General features: G+C 39.7%; 1 protein-coding gene across 1 annotated transcript in view; it reads left to right on the forward strand.

Annotated features, from left to right (window-relative positions):
* Window positions 1-19094, forward strand: part of usta (uronyl 2-sulfotransferase a) — a 116883-nt gene that overhangs the window by 60243 nt on the left and 37546 nt on the right. Inside the window, exon 2 of the mRNA XM_017712965.2 lies at window positions 8106-8149. Coding sequence (XP_017568454.1) covers window positions 8106-8149 — 44 coding nt within the window. The remainder of the gene's footprint in view (window positions 1-8105; window positions 8150-19094) is intronic.

The following is a 19094-nucleotide window of genomic DNA, read 5'->3' on the forward strand; positions in this document are numbered from 1 at the left end:
GATATTTTGCTTTCTCCATTATTTTTTATTGTTATACAAAAATATGTCTGAACTGGGCCTTTTCACTTTTACTCCCCTTAAAATTTATTAAGACAGTGTAGTTAATAACAATTTCAGTAACTGATATAGCAGCTCTTGTCTATCTTGTCATCTTTAAGCCTCATATAAACACAGACTAAACTTGGACTAATAAAGCAGCCAAAAGATTTCCTGTTGGTTTACAAATGTGTAGGCCAATCATTATATGAGAGTGGAAATATAATGTACAGTATTGAGAGCTTTTTCATAATGAACAGAATACAAAATTGTGAAAAAATGCAGTAGCCGAGCAGTAGTATCACATTTTTCAGTTAAAAGTATGAGTGCAGTATTTTTTTATTTGATTTTTGCAAAAACAAGAGAAAAACTAAATCAAACAGTTGGTAATAATTGCAAAATTAAAATAATTAACCCCAATTAATTGTATTTTCTTTAGGGGAAAATCACAATTAAATTTTTAGAGTTCACATAAACATGAATATTAGTAGAAATGCAATTTCCAGTTGTCATCACCATTATCCAGTATGTTGTACATTTTGAAATTTATTGATGTAATTTATCACAATAATAACATATTGCCCACCCCCAGCAAAATATAGCTGCCATAATTTCAGTGTCTAAAGTTCAATGGAACATACAGTATGTGGCTAAAACTGATACTGATACCAATTTCAAGGGGCCAAAAATTCTAATAACCGATAATATCAACTGATATGATGGAATGAACTGAGATTGATGCATATGTGTGTGTGTGTGTGTGTGTGTGTGTGTGTGTGTGTGTGTGTGTGTGTGTCTGTGTATATATATATATATATATATATATGTGTGTGTGTGTGTGATTTAATTCCCTCTACGTTTTATTGTTCTTTATTAAAATGTACACTGTTTTGTACAGTCACGCTAAAGTTTGGTGCTCTGGTCACATTTTAATGCATAGTTGCTGCATTTTTTAAAACTTTATTTGCTAAATTTAACACATTTTGGGGAATCTTAGTCAATTCAGTTCTGTATACAGTGCCTGAAAAGGGTTGCTAGTTTAGGTGTGGTGCACTATAGGCAGTATTTTCTCTGACAACAATAAAATCGTATGCCATATTATCTACCAGCCAATATATCATGCATGCCCTAATGTAGTCCTTTGTAAAGATGCCTTTAGTAAATATATGTGTACACCTGTATTCCATTATGTATGTTATGACTGGAAAAACTGCACGTGTACAGTTTTTTTTTCATACTCTGGAATGGTATGTGGAGTATTGTGTAGTCATTTGACATATGAATATTCACACAATGTCTGGAATGCTACTTTCAGTGGTCAATGATTCAGTGATTTATTCACATCTAAACTGACATGATGATGTGACTCACACACTTACCCAGGAATTCATGTCCCTCCCTGTCCACTGTAAGGCATCTGTCCATAGCTCTCCCATCCTCTCTCTCAGAAAGTTCTAGATGTGCTGAGAAGTATAGCAGCTCTGTGTTGCTGGACAGGTTATGGGTTCAGGAGAAGAAAAAGTGCGCTGTCTCAGATAGCGCCCCATTTTAGCCGTTAGCATTAGCTAGTAGTCCTGAAAGGAAGGCACTGACTCTGAATGTGCCATCTGCAGCAGAGGGGAGAAAGAGAGCTTTGTGTGTGGAGAAAGAGGGTCTCACTCGCAGATACTGTAAAAACAGGGGACATTGTGCACACACAAGAATTTATACATGAATGCACACATTTTTCAATTCCCAGAGAATGTTTGTTGGCTCTCAAACTCTGTGTCTCTTGGAATTGTCAGAGGAACCTTAACCCTATCTTACCTAATGTAATACAAGAGATACATTCAGAAACAGTGGCTTCATCCCCTTAAACTAAGTAAAATATGCCCCTAGAGTAGTCCAGCTGTGTGTGTGTGTGTGTGTGTGTGTGTGTGTGTGTGTGTGTGTGTGTGTGTGTGTGTCAATGTTGTGCATAGTAAATGAATCAGCATGTAGAACTGGAGATTTCTGTGTGCAACTTGGTTTTCTATCACTATATAATATAAGCTAGATACTGCTTTTATTGTTGGATACTAGGGATGTGCATTCTGAAAAAAGAACTTTCTTTTAAAAAATTAACATAGGGCTACAAGGATAGCACTGGTTTTAAGAAGCTAAAATGGAAAATGTGTTTTATTATTCAAAAATAGCAGAGGGTAGTTTTTTGCATTAGATGAGTAGAGGCTGCCTCTTCAGATGAGCTAAAAACCAGCAAAGACCAGAATGGGTGGTCACCAGCAGGACCCGCATATGTTTTAGATGATGATATGACCATGCTGGGATGACTATGCTGGGGTAACCAGCTTAACCAGCATTTGATCTGGTTTGATTTGAGTACAATAGTTTTGGAGATTCTGTGCATGCATATGGTGGCAGAACAGTATTTTGATTGGTATGAAAACAAGTCTTGACATTTCATCAGAGTGAAAATAAAAGGCAACTGAATTGTGAAGAATTAACCAATTCATTTGTGAGCTACTTGCATTTGTCATCAGTTTTTACCTTTGTTAAATCAGTAACATTTGTTAAGTCAATAAATATGACAGCTGCATTCAAAAATAGGGGTGGAGATATAGCAGAATATTATTTATTTATATATATATATATATATATATATATATATATATATATATATATATATATATATAATATGCCCTGCGATGGACTGTCCAGAGTGTATCCTGCCTTCTGCCCAATGACCGCTAGGATAGGCTCCAGCACCCCTGAGGGAGAAGCAGCTTAGAAAATATGTGTGTGTGTGTATGTGTATGTACAGTCATGTGAAAAAATTAGGACACCCTATGAAGTCCTGTATATTTTTTTACATATTTGGACATGTGAATATTTAATGTCAATTTTATCAATACGGTGGGATCCAAGTAATATGACTAAGCAATTAAAAATTAAGAAAGGCCTTTTTACAATTATCTGTAAAATGACATTTAAAAAGAATTCTGGTGAGACATAAATTAGGACACTTTTACATATTGTCCCACTTAAAATAGTTAAGATCACACACAGGTAGGGTTGCAGCGGTAACCGGTTCCACGGTATACCACGGTATTAAAATGCACGGTTATCATATCGTGGGCATTTGCTCATTACCGGTAAAACACAACCCAGCTCAGAAACTCACCCGCGCATGCGCAGCTCCGCTCCGTTTCAGTCACACAAGCACACAGCAGTGAGAATGGCAGAGAGTGCCACAGACTTAACAAATCTCCGTCCCCCTAAAAAAAAGGCTAAACTAAAGTCAGCACGCGAGGATGGGAATCCGATTTGTAATCAATGTGGCAGGAAAGTGGCAGCTAAAGGAGGGAATACCTCTAACCTGTTCTCCCATCTCCGAGAACACCACCCCGCTGTGCTCGTTTATAATTTCAGTCCGACCCTAAATGCGTGAAATTTCGACTATAAAACCTATCTATGTATTCGTGCACAGCCCACGCGTTAAGCGCCCGCAAAAGTGCTGAGTCATCCGAACTATGAGCATGCAGGTGCTGGAAGTAACGTTATGCCCGTGGCTATGAAGCGCGTGCTGTGGTGGATGCGCGTGTCCGTGTTCAGGTCCTCACAGACTAATTTGGATTTTTCCGGAGTCGGACTCAACGTGAAAGACGCCATTAATTTGCATGAGTTTATATTTAAAATCTGACGTGCCTCTATTGTGAGGATCATGTATAAAATAGATAGGCCCCTCTTTCCGCAGTCTCTGGTTATATTAACTTGGCAGTAAAACGGACGTTTACAACAGTAGTTGGTCAGACACGCACACAGGCTCAGATATTAAATAATTAAATAATTAAACTTAAATAATTGTACTGAATATTTTAAATACAGGATCTTTACACACACACACACACACACACACACACACACACACACACACACACACACACACACACATATATATATATATATATATATATATATATATATATATATATACATTTATTGTTTATTATTATTATAAATATAATTGATTAATATTATTATTCTGTTATTGGTTTAGGGACAAGCTAGCTGTGCAAAGAAATTTCCTGATCCAGCTGAGCCAACTGTCACACAGTCATTTGCAAAGGGAATTAAGTTAGATCCCTCATCTAAACAAGCCCAAGAATTGAATCATGCTGTGGCGTATTTTATTGCCAAAGACATGATGCCCTTAAGAGCAGTGGAAAAACCTGGTTTCCTTCACCTGATGAAAAAAGCTGTTCCAATGTACCAAGTTCCATCAAGAACATACTTTGCCACCAGTGAAATCCCTCGCATGTACCAAGATGTGAGAGCAAGTGTTGAAGAACAGCTAAAGGAAGCTGTGTGTTACTCAGCCACCACAGACTTGTGGACCAGCAGTAGTGGAGGAGGGGAACCATTTATAAGTTTTACAGTCCACTACATCTCTTCAGACTGGCAGCTCAAGTGCCATTGTTTGGAAACTCATTTTTTCCCTGAAGACCACACCTCAGAAAACATCTCTGAAATGTTTGAAAACATGCTTCAGGAATGGAAACTTCCAAAGGAAGATCTGTGTGGAATTACCACAGATAATGCAACAAATATGAAGAAAGCCTTTTCAGACTTCCCTTGTGTTTGGCTCACTTGTTTCGGACACAATTTAAATTTGGCCGTTAACAAAGTTTTGAAGATCCAAAGGGTGGAATCTGCTGTCAGAGCATGCAGACACTTGATACAAGGTTTTTCTCGAAGTTGGAAGAAGAAAAGAGATCTCAAGAAAAAACAGGCAGACCTGGAACTCCCCAAGCATGCCCTAATCCATGATGTAATAACAAGATGGGGATCAACTTTTGAGATGATCTCCAGGTTCCTGGAGCAACAACAGGCCGTCTGCGCAGTACTGGCAAATGAAAGGAGTACTTGGCATCTCATGCCAAAAGACTCTGACATAGCTATACTTGAGAATGTCAGCCAGCTTCTTCAGACCTTCTATGAGCTCACTGATGCTCTAGCCTCTGAGAAAAGGGTCACACTTTCCTCACTCTCACCAGTACTGGAGCACATCCGCAGTGAAATTCTCGTGGAGCAAGCTGAAGACAATGCACTCACCAGACAGATGAAGCAAGTAATGAGGGAAGACCTTGAAGTCAGATACACAGAGCGGCTGGAACGACTGCTGCAAGTATCCTGCTTTGTGGATGCTAGGTTTAAGGGAAGCTTCTCTAAAAACCTGGATGACACAGTTGAGGCATGTGTTGAAGAAGCTGTAACCATTGCAACAGCAGTGTCTCCATGCCAAAAACAGCCTCAAGAAGAAAGGGAAGACAATGAGGTAGGAGAGGGCAGCAGCAGCACCACTACTGCTACTAAGAGGAAAGGGAAAGGTCTGTCTGCGTTGCTACAACAAATAAGTTCATCCAGGCAAAACAAGGCAACCTCAGAAAATAAAAACATCCATGAAAAGGTCATGTCTGAGGTCAAGACATACATGTCTCTTCCTACTATTGGAACTGATGCTGACCCTCTGGCTTGGTGGAAAATGCATGCCGAAGGAATGCCCTTTTTGGCAAAAGTGGCAAGAAAATATCTTTGTATCCCTGCCACAAGCGTGCCTTCTGAAAGAATGTTCAGTACAAGTGGACATATTCTGTCACCTCAGCGCTCAAGAATGAGCCCAGAAAAACTTGACATGCTTACGTTTCTGCATCATAATCTGGCTTGAATATTAAACACAAATGATTGCTGCGATAAAAATCTGATCTCAGGAAAACTGTTCAAGAATTCAGCTGCACTTTTTCTTTTTTTCTACAAAGACAAAGTATTTTTTCTTTCTAAAGAGACGTTCATTTTTATTTAAAGATTTTAGTTTTTTTCTCCTTCTAATATTGCAGTTTTTGCAAAAACAGGTGTACAGCTTTTTTTTTTTAAGGAGATATTTTGTATATAATAGTTCCAGGTTTCAACTACAATAAATAGTTAATTAAACAAAAAAAACATTCGTGGTAATTTCTTTAAGGGTCAGTGTATCTTTTAATAATATATGTAACAATCCATGATACCGCGATAACCGTGATACCGCGTATTTTCTGAGACGGTTATCATACCGTGAAAATCTCATACAGTTGCAACCCTACACACAGGTGTATCACATCAGGTGCACGTGATCAGAACATCGTTACCCAGCATTTTGAATGAGTCTTGCTCTATTTAAACCTCAGAAATTTTGAAAAATCCTAAAATTTCATCACAGGACCTACAGCAGGCTCTTGCTACTGTCGGTGTGAAAGTGCATGACTCAACTATCAGAAAGAGACTACACAAGTTTAATATTCATGGGAGGTGTGCAAGGAGGAAACATTTGCTCTCTAAGAAAAACATTAAGGCCAGACTGAAGTTTGCCAGAGAGAACGCAAAGAGCATGACTTCTAGAATAATGTTCTTTGGACAGATGAGTCTAAAATTGAACTATTTGGACACCAAAACAGAAGACCTGTTTGGTGTAAACCAAATACAGCATTCCAAGAAAAGATCCTCATACCAACTGTGAAGCATGGAGGTGGAAGTGTAATGGTTTGGGGATGCTTTGCTGCAGCAGGACCTGGCCAGACTTACATCACAGAATCCACCATGAATTCTACTGTGTATCAGAGGGTGCTTGAGGAACATGTGAAACCATCTGTAAAAAAAATTAAAGCTGAAGCGGAACTGGACCCTGCAACATGACAATGAACCAAAACATAGCAGTAAATCCACCAAGGACTGGCTGAAAACTAAGAAGTGGAGAGTCCTGGAATGGCCAAGTCAAAGTCCGGATCTTAATCCCATTGAGATGCTGTGGAGTGACTTAAAACGGGCTGTACATGCAAGAGACCCCTCAAACATCTCACAGTTGAAAGAATTCTATGTTGACGAGTGGGGCAAACTTTCTTCCGATCGATGTCAGAGATTGGTAGATGGCTACAAGAAGCGTCTCACTGAAGTTATTTCAGCCAAAGGGGGTAACACTAGTTATTAGAGGGTAGAGTGTCCTAACTTTTCCCTCCATTATAATACGCATTTTGTTCATATCTTTTGTTTCATGAGTAAAACAATGTTAATTTTTGTTGTTTAATTGCAATTAAATCACTTTCTTTTCCAGAAATAAACAAAAACAAGATTGGACATTGATATGTAAACATTTCTTGATAAAGAGCTGGCTATGTAATGGGGTGTCCTCATTTTTCCACATGACTGTATATGTTTCAATATTGCATAATAATTTGGGGTCAGTCATGGGCTGGAGTTTAGGGAACCAGCCTTGTGACCATAAGATCTGTGGTTCAATCCCCTGAGCTGACTGAAGCGGACATGACTGAAGTGCCCCTGTGCAAGGCAACTAACCCCCAACTGCTCCCCAGGCACTGTGGATAGGGTTGCCCTCCTCCCTGGGCAAATGTGCTCACTGCCCCCTAGTGTGTGTGCCTTCACTTGTGTGTATGTGGGTGTTGAACAGATGGGTTAAATGCAGAGGTGAATTTCCCTGTTGCAGGAATTTCCCTGCTTTTTATGTTATTGCTCAGTAATCCAGTGTCGACCAGAGGAGGATGGGTTCCTTTTTTTAGTTTTGGTGTCTCTCAAGGTTTCTTCTTCTTGCTCTTAATCATTTTTTTCTTGCCATTGTCGCCCTTGACTTGTTCACTAGGGCCAGGATTTCTATTAAGCTGTTTTGTGCCAACCTTCGACTTACTAAAATCACTGAAAACAAGTGAAAAATGTCTAGAAATAAGTTAAATAACCCTATAAAAATGCACAATATTTAAGTGAGACTGAAAAAGGTAATTGTTCTCTAAACAAACAAAATAATCATATCCACCGTGCTTTGTAAGACAAGTAATCTCATCAAAGAACAATAAAGATTTATTGCCTTGATATTAAATTATTTCACTTACTAAGATTTAGTAATCGTTACAAAGAAGCTCTAAAATGTTTGTTTTTTTTTATTGGCCACTTTGCTGCTGTAACATCCTCATTCTGACCATTTTCTGTTGATTGATTGAGCAATCAGGTGTTTTGTAAGGCCCTCTCACACTTTGCTCTTTTCTTCACAGGAGAGTCTACGTACATGGATGACCACGGACCCCCTGTTCCAAAGGCAAGTGTGGCATCAGTCATTTTCCTGTTCTACTGGAATTTACACAGTATGAGAAATGATTATTAGGCAACAATCTTAAATAGAATTCATTTCCTCGGAAATGCAGGAAAAGTGCATTGACTAGAAAGTTAATGCCTGTATGCAAACATGCGTAAACACACTCAAACTTCCTGCAGAGGGTGGACATCGCTGTGAGAGAGGGATAGAATAGAGGAAATGAAACCTGATCTTACTGAAGAGCAGAAGTCGTTTTTCTAAGAATAGACTGTTCAGGCACTTCCAGTGTAGTCTGTGTAATTCAGTGAGGATTAGGCGGTGGTGCTTTAAATGGCTTACATGGAAACTAATTCATTAAAAAGTAATTTGTTGCAAATATTTCAGCTTTTTACTGGATACAGACAGTAGAAGTACATCATAAGGTTTTGTAATTTAACCAGCTCCAGTCCTCCATCCATCACCCACTCTCTGCCAGCTTTCTAAGACAAACCAAAAGATACAGAAGGAGAAGTACACAGAATGCAGGAATGTGTTTTAATTCTTCAAACACTTTTAAAAATAAAAGTATATAGAACCTCCTCATAATATTAAGGCTCCATGTCAATTCAAGTTTTTTTTATTTTTTTTTTTTATTAAACCACCTTCTTGTTTCTACACTCATTGTTCATCATAGTTCCGCTTGCCATATAGGTGCAGTTTGTAGTTCTACAATTACAGACTATAGTCCATCTGTTTCTCTTCACACTTTATTAGCCACCTTTCACCCTGTTCTTCATTGGTCAGGACCCCACAGAGCAGGTATTATTTGGGTGGTGGATCATTCTCAGCACTGCAGTGACGCTGACGTTCTGGTGGTGTGTTAGTGTGTGTTGTACCGTTACAAGTGGATCAGACACAGCAGTGCTGCTGGTGTTTTTAAGCACCTCAGTGTCACTGCTGGACTGAGAACAGTCCACCAAGCAAAAATATCCAGCCAACAGTGTCCTGTGGGCAGCATCCTGTGACCACTGATGATGGGCTAGATGATGATGAGCTTTCGTCTCTGACTTTACATCGTCATGGTGGACTAACAACGTAGGAGTGTCTAATAGAGGTGTACACTTGAGTGGACACAAGTGCACCATATAAACACAAACCTTGCTTTCTTACACAACCCCAGCAACAATGGTTCTACATTTTCTTTTACATTTGAGTTTAAAGCTTAAAGACATTGGCTTCATATTTGGCAGCTTGATGTTGGAATTTTTCATTCCATATTAAATAAAGCAGCAGTTCCATAGCTTTTGTATGTAACTGCTGCACTTTTTAAGGTGAAATGGAAAATTGGAATAAGAAGCCAACTTTAGCTACCTGTATATTCTGCCGTGCTGACTCAGCTACTCAGCTAAAGAGGAAAATGTTGGCATGGTTTGCAATGCTTTTATGTTGTGTTATGTGTGTAAACTGGGAAGAATTTGAATTTGTATACCACCCACTACTATTCTAGGGTTACGGTCTGTCTCTCAGTCTCTTTGTCTCCCCTCAAGTCAGGTAAAAATTGCTTTTTTCCCCCAAATGTATCATATGCATGATTTCTAAAGCAAATAAAAGGCTTCATGGATGAGTAATTCATTCTCTCGCTTTCTCCCTCTCTCTCTCTTACGCACACACACACACTTCTGCAAGACTGAATTTCTCTAAATGGCTTAATTAAAAAAGCAAAAGTTTCTTGTGTTATGTGGTGTTGATATCCTTCTCAATCATAAGATGGATAAGACGGATATGATTTAATTAAAAATTAAGCCAAGTTTCTCTCTCTTCCCTGTTTTAATCACCTCTCCTCCACAGCTCTCCACAATTCTTTGCTTATTACACTCTGGGAAAAAAAGTCATGCATTCAATTTATTTGTTTCAAATATGCATAATTTCTACATCAATGAAATATATTACATTATGTGAGCACAGTTTGGTCTTCAGTTTACTTATTTACATGCTTTTGGCAGTAATTGTATTGACGAGGTATATGTAAAAATTCATTTTGTCAGTTTAAGTTAGTGGGGCGGAATATGACTGTATTCTTTCATTATTATGACAAATTTTGTTATAGTCATGAATAGTATGCTTTTCTGAACCTATTGTGGATCATTTTAAGAACAACATATGTCTGCTTCATTATATAGAGAGCATGTTAAGTTAGAGCAGTGTAGTATGTGCCAAATAAAATCGCATTCATAGTTTTTGAAGTCTTTTAAATGTGGCACTACTAGTGCATTATGTTTGTGTCAAAATATCATGATACGTATCGTGTATAGTAAAATGTAGTGTATCATCTTTCTATCCTGATAACAGAGGCAGTTTTTGGCTGTGTTCTGTGTTATTTGACACCATATTTAAATGCCAAGGTATTTTCTGTTCTGTCCACTTATGATGGCATCATCCAGGATGCATGTTAATGTCAAGCGTATAAGGGTCCTTTGTGTCTCTCCTTTCCTCCGTCTATGTCTGTCTATGGCCGCATGAAATCAGAGTTCTTGACTGATGACTGTTTTCTCTCACACTTCGGCTTGGTGGAAAATCAATAGAGCTAATTAATCACACAAGGGAAAACCCCTTTTACAAAAAGACCTTTATTTGTGCAAAACCAATGAACAAAATAAACAAAGCTTAATCTAATTAGTCACACTCGAATCCAGAAAGGGTGAAAAGCTTTTAGCCTCTGTGGGAACTTGTATGTGGAGAAAATAGTAAAATAGAGAAGAGAGAGAGAAGGTGAGTGATTGAGTAAGTGTGATGGAGCTGTATTGGAACATGTATGAGTAAAGCAGGACTTGATTATGAGCCACAAAGTTGGACAATGAGGACACTGTTTGCACCAGCAACTACTTAAAGTGAGAGAAAATGTGGAGAAAAGGACAGACGAAAGAGAGAGAGAGAGAGAGAGAGAGAGAGAGAGAGGTGCATTGCTTATGTGTACATTTGAGTGTGTTTGTGATATTTGACACAATCAGAACTGTCTGTGTGTTTCCATAGCTCTTATTCTAAGTGCATTTTTTTGACAGATAAGTTTCCATATTTTTCAATCCATATATGTTCAGTTGAATAACAGCCTTTTATGAACACATTATGGTTGTCAAGGCACAAGTTTGAATTCATTTACATATGACAACCCATTCAGCTCATGAACAGCAGTGTGTGTGTGTGTGTGTGTGTGTGTGTGTGTGTGTGTGTGTAGATATAAAAACCTGTGGTGAAACCTGTGGCTTACTTATTGCCAGCACTATAGTGGTCAGAATTAGAATAGCTCCACCCAGCTGTCGGGAGGCAACATGGGCTCGCTGATATCCCCACTGCCACCAGGTGTGCTCATGCGGACCGAGATAAGCTGGAAGGCAACCATTGTCCAGCTCAGGTCAGTCACCTGTGGCTTCATTATACATGAGTGGCAATCAGGCCAGCATTGATGGTGCAGTGGGCAGGGAAAGGAGTGAATGGTAGCTGGTTGGAACATAGTTTTGTGTTGGGAGTTGGTCACTGTGAGGGTGAACCCTGGCTGGTGGTGACTTCCCCAACAAGGTCAATGCTTTTTATGTGACTTTCTGCTTTAATAAAGAGGACTTCTCGTGGTGGAATCACGGTCTGTCCAATGTCTTAATCTATGCTAAGCCTAGGCTCTGTTGTTGATTCTAATTTAAAATCAGTACATATTTTCTTCGGAAAACACACTACTGCACATTATAATGTCAAATTATTGTTGATTTGCTGAATTTAACCTATTAAAAAAAACTATAAAAGTATGGCTTGTCTAAAAGTTACAGCACATTCTATATTTCATGTTTTTTCCCAATATCTTAAACTCAGCAAATAAATAGAAACTGTATGCTATTGTTTATGAATGTATCATGCAGTATACATGATGAAATAAAACATGTACTCTTTTTGTACAAATCCCAGTTTCTTGGTGTTTTTACACACTCAAATTAGTTTCAAATCTGTAGAGCATCGTACCCAGATGTCTCAGATTTTGTAGACTGTAAAAATCTGGGGTGTTCAGAGTCATTGCTATTTGTATGTGTTACTTAAATAATTATTATAAAAATAAATATTAAACTTTAATTAAGCATGGGGTTGTAGACAAATAGTGGACCACGCAATTTAACAAGTGCTAAAACTTTGGATTGGGGTGAAAGTTGATGCTAGACTGACTCCATGCATTACAAGGGTTACTATTTGCACAAGCCCAATAAGAAAAAGACTTAAGACGGCCATCCTGACCACCTTGCATCATGTAATTGAGATGATGGGAGCGATCCACAACTAGCAGAACTGTTTAATAAATTTGTCTGTGACAGTGAAATCGCTTGAAAAGTCATTCAGCTTTAGACAGCCAATCACCAGTCTGTATTTTAGTATTTTAGAAGCATTCTTATTGGCTTATTGATGCTTAGAAGACTGACTATTTTATTTTTTAATACTTAATAGTATTGACTTATTTTGTTCACCATAAAAACATTTCTGTTTTTTTATGCATTTCAGATCAGACTGTACTGTAACCTCATTTATTATTCAGGAACTACATAAACTACAATGCAAACTGGCTGAGTTATTGTCAGGTTCTTGAATTATGTAGTAAAAAGTTGGAACTGCTGGAGGGTTCTGGCCATTTAAGGGCTGAGATAAGCCACAACACAAGACAGGACAATTGAAACGAAGGTCATTCCCATACAATCCATCATCGTCACTGTATTTTTGTCACATAAAAACACAAACAAGGGGAAAAAAAAGAAGTACACAGACAAAGTAATGCAGTGTATGGACCTTCTGTTTTCTTGGCATTCTTTTGCTCCATCTCAGCATATCTGATATCTGGCTCATTCTCCACTTGATTCATGAATCAAACCCAGACACAGCAGTGGTTTAACCAAAGGTGTCATTTGGCTTTAATGTGATTTAATCACAGATGCTGTGCTGTAATGCTGAGGGTCCAGCCCTTCTCCTAGGGTGGGATAATTACAGGGCACTCTACCCTCAGCTTCATCAGACGGGACGGCGACTCCTACTCCTACTCCAGCAGCTTCAGTCAAGAGGTGGCCAGACAGTGGCAGGCTGGGACCCCCTTACAGCTTCCTGGGAAATGTTGGGGGATGTTTATAGCGCTACATTCTAGCAGAAGCCATTCAGTTATGTTGTTTTTGACAAGCACCTGATGTTGCTGTACCAGAAAGCAGCCCACCATCTTCACATATGCCATTCAGACTTGTACACACATACACAAATCCAGACCACACACACACATATCCTAGATTGTGGATTGTGGATAGGTTCAGTTAATAGCATGACTCAGAAGCTGTTTGGACAAACGCTACTTCCTGTGTGTTGATAATTCTAAGTTAAAAGTTTCACCATTCACCAAGAAACAAGAAAAAATAAACTGTTTTCATGATGTTTTTGAAGTGCCTCTGAAGGAAAAGCAATTAGTATAATGAAACAAAGACTGACAAACAAAGGTACTTTTGAAAACAAAGGTAATTTTGAATATGGAAGTCGTGGAAACATGAATTGATACCATTTGGTCATTAGGGTTTGACGGGTACACTCAACCAGCTAAACCATGATTATAAATGCTTTATGGTGTAGGCTTCAGCAGTAAGGCAATGCAATCAGATATTGTTGATTAAGTGATTAAGTGATACTTTTTTGATCCCACAACCGGGGAAATTCCACCTCCGCATTTAACCCATCCGTGAAGTGAAACACCACATACACACTAGTGAACACACACACTAGGGGGCAGTGAGCACACTTACCCAGAGCGGTGGGCAGCCCTATCCACGGCGCCCGGGGAGCAGTTGGGGGTTAGGTGTCTTGCTCAAGGACACCTCAGTCATGGACTGTCGGCCCTGGGGATCAAACCGGTGACCTTCCGGTCACAGGGCTGGATCCCTAACCTCCAGCCCACGACTGCCCCCAAAATGATGATTGACAAGTAACCCAATGATTATGCTCAAAAGGCAATAATGTTGAGAAACTAACAGCGAACAATGAAGCTTTGTAATATGCTAGGAAATTGGGTTCAGTTGGCTTTTAAAAGCGTATGGACGCCCACCCTAGCAGTCATCTTTTTTCTGCTCGTGGGAGAGAGAGAGAAAGGTTTGTTAAGAAGATGCCTGAAAGTTCATTCAGCTACACACTGTAATGGCAGCTTTTGGGGGTTGATGCTAACAATAAAAAGCAATTTATTGTAAAACCAGAACATAGCATGCTAATTATTTTGGATATTTCCCAGGCCTAGTATGGTGCATCCTAACAGAATACTTTGAACCTGCCTGATCTGCAGGTCAGATAGAGCTGGAGTTCTTTGACCAAAAGACCCAAAAAAGCATGTTCTTCCTCAGAAGTAATGACCCACTTTCCAGACCCGCTGTTGCAGAAGAACCTGCCCAGTCCTGTAAATACTGCGGCCAACCAGTGTACAGATGTTTACACACTTAGCAACATCCGCTCTTTGCGACAAGATGCTCTCAGGTTACACAGCTCATGCAGCACACACACACAAACCAAGATCTTCACACATCAAGAATTTACTGGCAAAGTACATAAATTCCTCAGTTTCAACACACACCCACACAAACACAGTTAGGCTGTCTGCCAGGTCTCAGAAGGGACAAATAGAAGGGCCACAAAAATGTGCCTATGGGTGTGGGTGTGTGGGTGGTGGGGGGGTGTGTGTGGGTGTGTGTTTGTGAGACAGAAAGCAAGCGCAAGAGAGAGAGAGACAGCAATCAGTTTCAGCCAAACAAATCTAAAAAAAAAAAGTCTTGTAAAGCTAAAGCATTCCCGTAAAACAGTACAAGTGTAGGAACTCAGTAAAAGATTTTAATGCATGACACTAGACAGAGAGATTGCAAGACAAACGATTTATTTGATGGTGAGTAATGGAAGAGGAGATGAGAATGGATAGCAAACAGCAAGTGATGGAAAGAAGAGAGAATGGAGAAAAGGGGAATAGGAGGGGGGTTATTTAGAGAGAAAAAAGAGAGATTGTAGAAAAGGCAGCTGGCTCAAGACAAGGTCCCCTATGTGTGGGCATCCATGTATGTGTGTCTGTGGGCACGTTTTAGAGGCACCAGAGGGTGTCTGTGGTGTCGAGTCCTATTTGTTATTTTGGGGGCATGTGTGGTTCCCCAAGACTCTTGCGGTCAACATGCAGACATGCTCTCATAACACTGAGAAATACAAGGCTGTATATCAGACTTTAGTTTTGTTTTATGAGGAGTCCAACTCTACTGCTCTGCTGCACATTTTAGTAGCTAGGCTAATTAACAAGGCCCTCTGAAGGTCAAGTAGGTATGTTAGAGCATGGAGAACACTATATGTGTAGAACAGGAGGGCCAGTTAGGACTCACAGATCAATCATTTTTATATTGAAACCAGTGCAATTTTAACATCAACAAGCAAGTTTGAGGTGGGAACATTTATTCTAACACAGTTTAACCTGTAGACAAGTTAGACTAGTCAGAAGCAATCCATGTGCTATGAACATAACACAACTACACCTAGCTATCAGCCTGGGTCCAGTGTTATATCCTCAAGCCAGAAAAAGTGGATAATCTGATCTTCATGGCCAAAATAACAGGCCTGACCTTTAATTTATTGAATATAGTTGCAACTTAAATCAGTCTGCTGATTTAAGAAAATGCCCATTTAAATAAGGAATTTAAAATTAAAGATCTGGACTTCTAAGTTCGCAATGATTGTTTAACTACATATTGCAATATTCCTTCTTTGTAGAGCCCGACTGATACTGTATATTATCAAACAGTATTGACAACCCAAGGTTTAAAAAAAACACAGGTTTTTATCAGTATCAGCGATAATATTGTCCTACTTGCAATATAATAAAACTACTTTGATGGATAATTAACGTGACATTGATAAACAGCGCTCTACTCACAACACAAGGATAGGTTGAACTGAGGTTTGTACTCAGTTCGTTGCCTGGGGTCGAGTGTAATGTCTACTGGTAAGCTTTGAAAGAATGAGTATCCTTTGAAGTGTTTCCTCAGGCGACGGCTAAGCTTTACATTTAGGTAGATGTGAGTTTGCGTGTGTAAGATATGTGTGTAAGATATGTGTGTATGAGTCTTGTAGCTTTTAATGATGCTTATTATATCACAATGACTTGTTAAGCCATTTATCTGGATAATAATTTTTTTGTAAAAGGCTGAAAATGACTGTCTATTTTATCAGCTCCACTTACCATACAAGTAAGTACCATACATTCTTTGCATACTTAGGTCCTTTACACCCTGTTCTTTAATGTTCAGGAACCCCATAGAGCAGGTATTAATTGGGTGGTGGATCATTCTCAGCACTGCAGTGACACTGACGTGGTGGTGATGTGTTAGTGTGTGTTGCGCTGGTATGAGTAGATCAGACATAGCAGTGTTCCTGTAGTTTTTAAAAACTCTATCCACTCACTACCCAGTCAATTAGACACACATACCTTGTTGGTCCACTTTGTAGATGTAAAGTCAAGAACAACAGCTCATCTGTTGCTGCACAGTGTGTGCTAGCCATCCTCTAGTCCTTCATCAGTGGTCACAAGACACTGGCTGGATATTTTTGGTTGGTGAACTATTGTCAGGCTAGCAGTGACACTGAGGTGTGTAAAAACTTCAACAGCACTGCTGTGTCTGGTCCACTCATACCAACACCTCACACAGAACAGGGTAAAATGGAGGTACTCAAGTATGCAGAGAAACATGGACTACAGTCTATAATTATAAAACTACAAAGTGCACCTATATGGAGCTGATAAAATAGATGAGTGTTGATACAAGGAGGTGAACTTAATGAAGTGATCAGTTGGTATATGTGTATATAGTGAGAATAGGTTACAGAGGATTGAGTTAGTTAGTTGATTTTACCATGAGGAAAAAAAAAGTTATGGTACATTTTATACTGTATACTTTATTTTTTATACAACATATATTAAAGAAATGGTATTAATTTTCTTTGATGTTCTGTAGTTTATTTGTGGGTGTGAATGTGTATCTGTGTTTAACAGCCTCCAGACACAGTAGGAGAGTGCAGAGGTCAGGGCAACTCCCAGACAACATGGAGGGGTCAGATGTAAGGGAATAAGGGTGGGACTGCGCGTGCGTGTGTGTGCGTGCGTGTGCATGTGTGTGTGTGCGTGCGTGCGTGTGTGCATGCGTGTGTGTATAGCCTTTTTGCGAGTTGTCTTTGGTCATTCTGTGACACAGTCAGTGCAGGTGGGAGTTAACAGCACTCTACAGCCATACTATTACACTATTCCCTCAGCACGCAGACATTCTAACCTCCTGCACCTGGAGAGCTGAGATTTACTTCATCCTGTCATATTTCTGTATGTGTGTGTGGGTGTGTGTTTGTGTGTGTGAGGGAGAGAGAGAGAGAGAGTAAAAAGGGTCTTTCCTTATACCAAATTTCCTGCTAGTAGTTTTCCAAAATGCATCCAAAGCGAAAGAAGAGAGTGTCTAAGCAGCTCGGTTCTGTAAGGATTTTTGTTCTGACCAGGGTTTTATATTTACCTGAAACTATTAATAAAGCAAATATTTAATAAAAAAATTGTGCCCACCCCATCAGTTTTGTTTTTTCAGTGCATGAATGAGAGTTTAGAAGTTAATCCCTTCTGTGTTCAGCCATCTTTCAGAAAAGCTAGAGCCAAGCAGAGGTTGGTCCGCTGTGTTAATTTTATACACCACTTATTATCAGAATCAGAATCCTTTATTGATCCCAGAGGGAAAATGCAGTTGTTACAGTTGCAACCATTTATGTAAATGAATTAACACTTTAATAATTTAAAACAAAGATTTTAAGAATTTGCAATATGTACATGAGATTTAAGTTCTTATGAATACAGTAAAGTGGCAGTGACTGTGATAATAAATATTAAACATCTAGTTTAAGGCAGTTCAAATTATTGTACTTCTCAGTTATTGCACACAATTATTATTATTACACATATGAACAGTACTGTTTGGTATTGAGTTTTGCACAGATAACCACACTTTATGAATCACACACTGAGGGAGGAGTTTGATGGCCACGGGTAAGAATGACTTCCTGTGGCACTCTGTGGTGCATTTTGGTAGAATGAGTCTTGCACTGAATGTGTTCCTGTGTCTCATCACTTCCCGTGTTGTAGAGTGGGTGGGAGCCATTGTCCAAAATGGCTTGCAGCTTAGACAGCGTCCTCCTCTCCAACACTGCCGTCAGCGAGTCCAGCTCCACACCCACAACATCGCCGGCCTTGCGGATCAGTGTGTTAGTCTGTGGGCATCTGCCACCCTCAGCCTGCTTCCCCAGCATGCAACAGCATAGAGCATATCACTCACCACCACAGACTCACAGAAGATCCTGAGCATAGTCCAGCAGGTGTTGAAGGACCGCAGGCGCCTCAGAAAATAGAGATGACTTTGGCCCTTCCTGTAGAGGGCGTCAGGGTTCTTAGCCCAGTCCAGTTTATTGTCAATATACACACCCAGATATTTGTAATCCTCCACAGTGTCCACACTGATGGACATAGCGGTCACCGGTACCTTGTCCCTCCTCAGGTCCACCACCAGTTCCTTTGTCTTTGTCACATTGAGATGCAGGTGGCTCCTCTCATACCATGTGACAAAGTCCTTCGTCACCATGTATTCTTCCTCAACACCCTTGCTGATACATCCAACTATTGCAGAGTCATCAGAAAACTTCTGAAGGTGGCAAGTCTCTGTGCAGTAGCTGAAGTCCGTGGTGTAGAGGGTGAAGAGGAAGGGAGAGAGGATAGTTCCTTGTGGAACTCCAACGTTGCTGACACTCACGCACAGTGCTGCAGGCGTACATACTGTGGTTGGCCAGTCAGGTAGTCAACAATCCAGGACACGAGGGGGGCATCTACTTGCATCACTGTGAGCTTATCACCCAAAAGAGCAGGCCAGAT

The sequence above is a fragment of the Pygocentrus nattereri genome, chromosome 4 (genome assembly GCF_015220715.1).
Source record: "Pygocentrus nattereri isolate fPygNat1 chromosome 4, fPygNat1.pri, whole genome shotgun sequence".
Classification (NCBI taxonomy): Eukaryota; Metazoa; Chordata; class Actinopteri; order Characiformes; family Serrasalmidae; genus Pygocentrus; species Pygocentrus nattereri.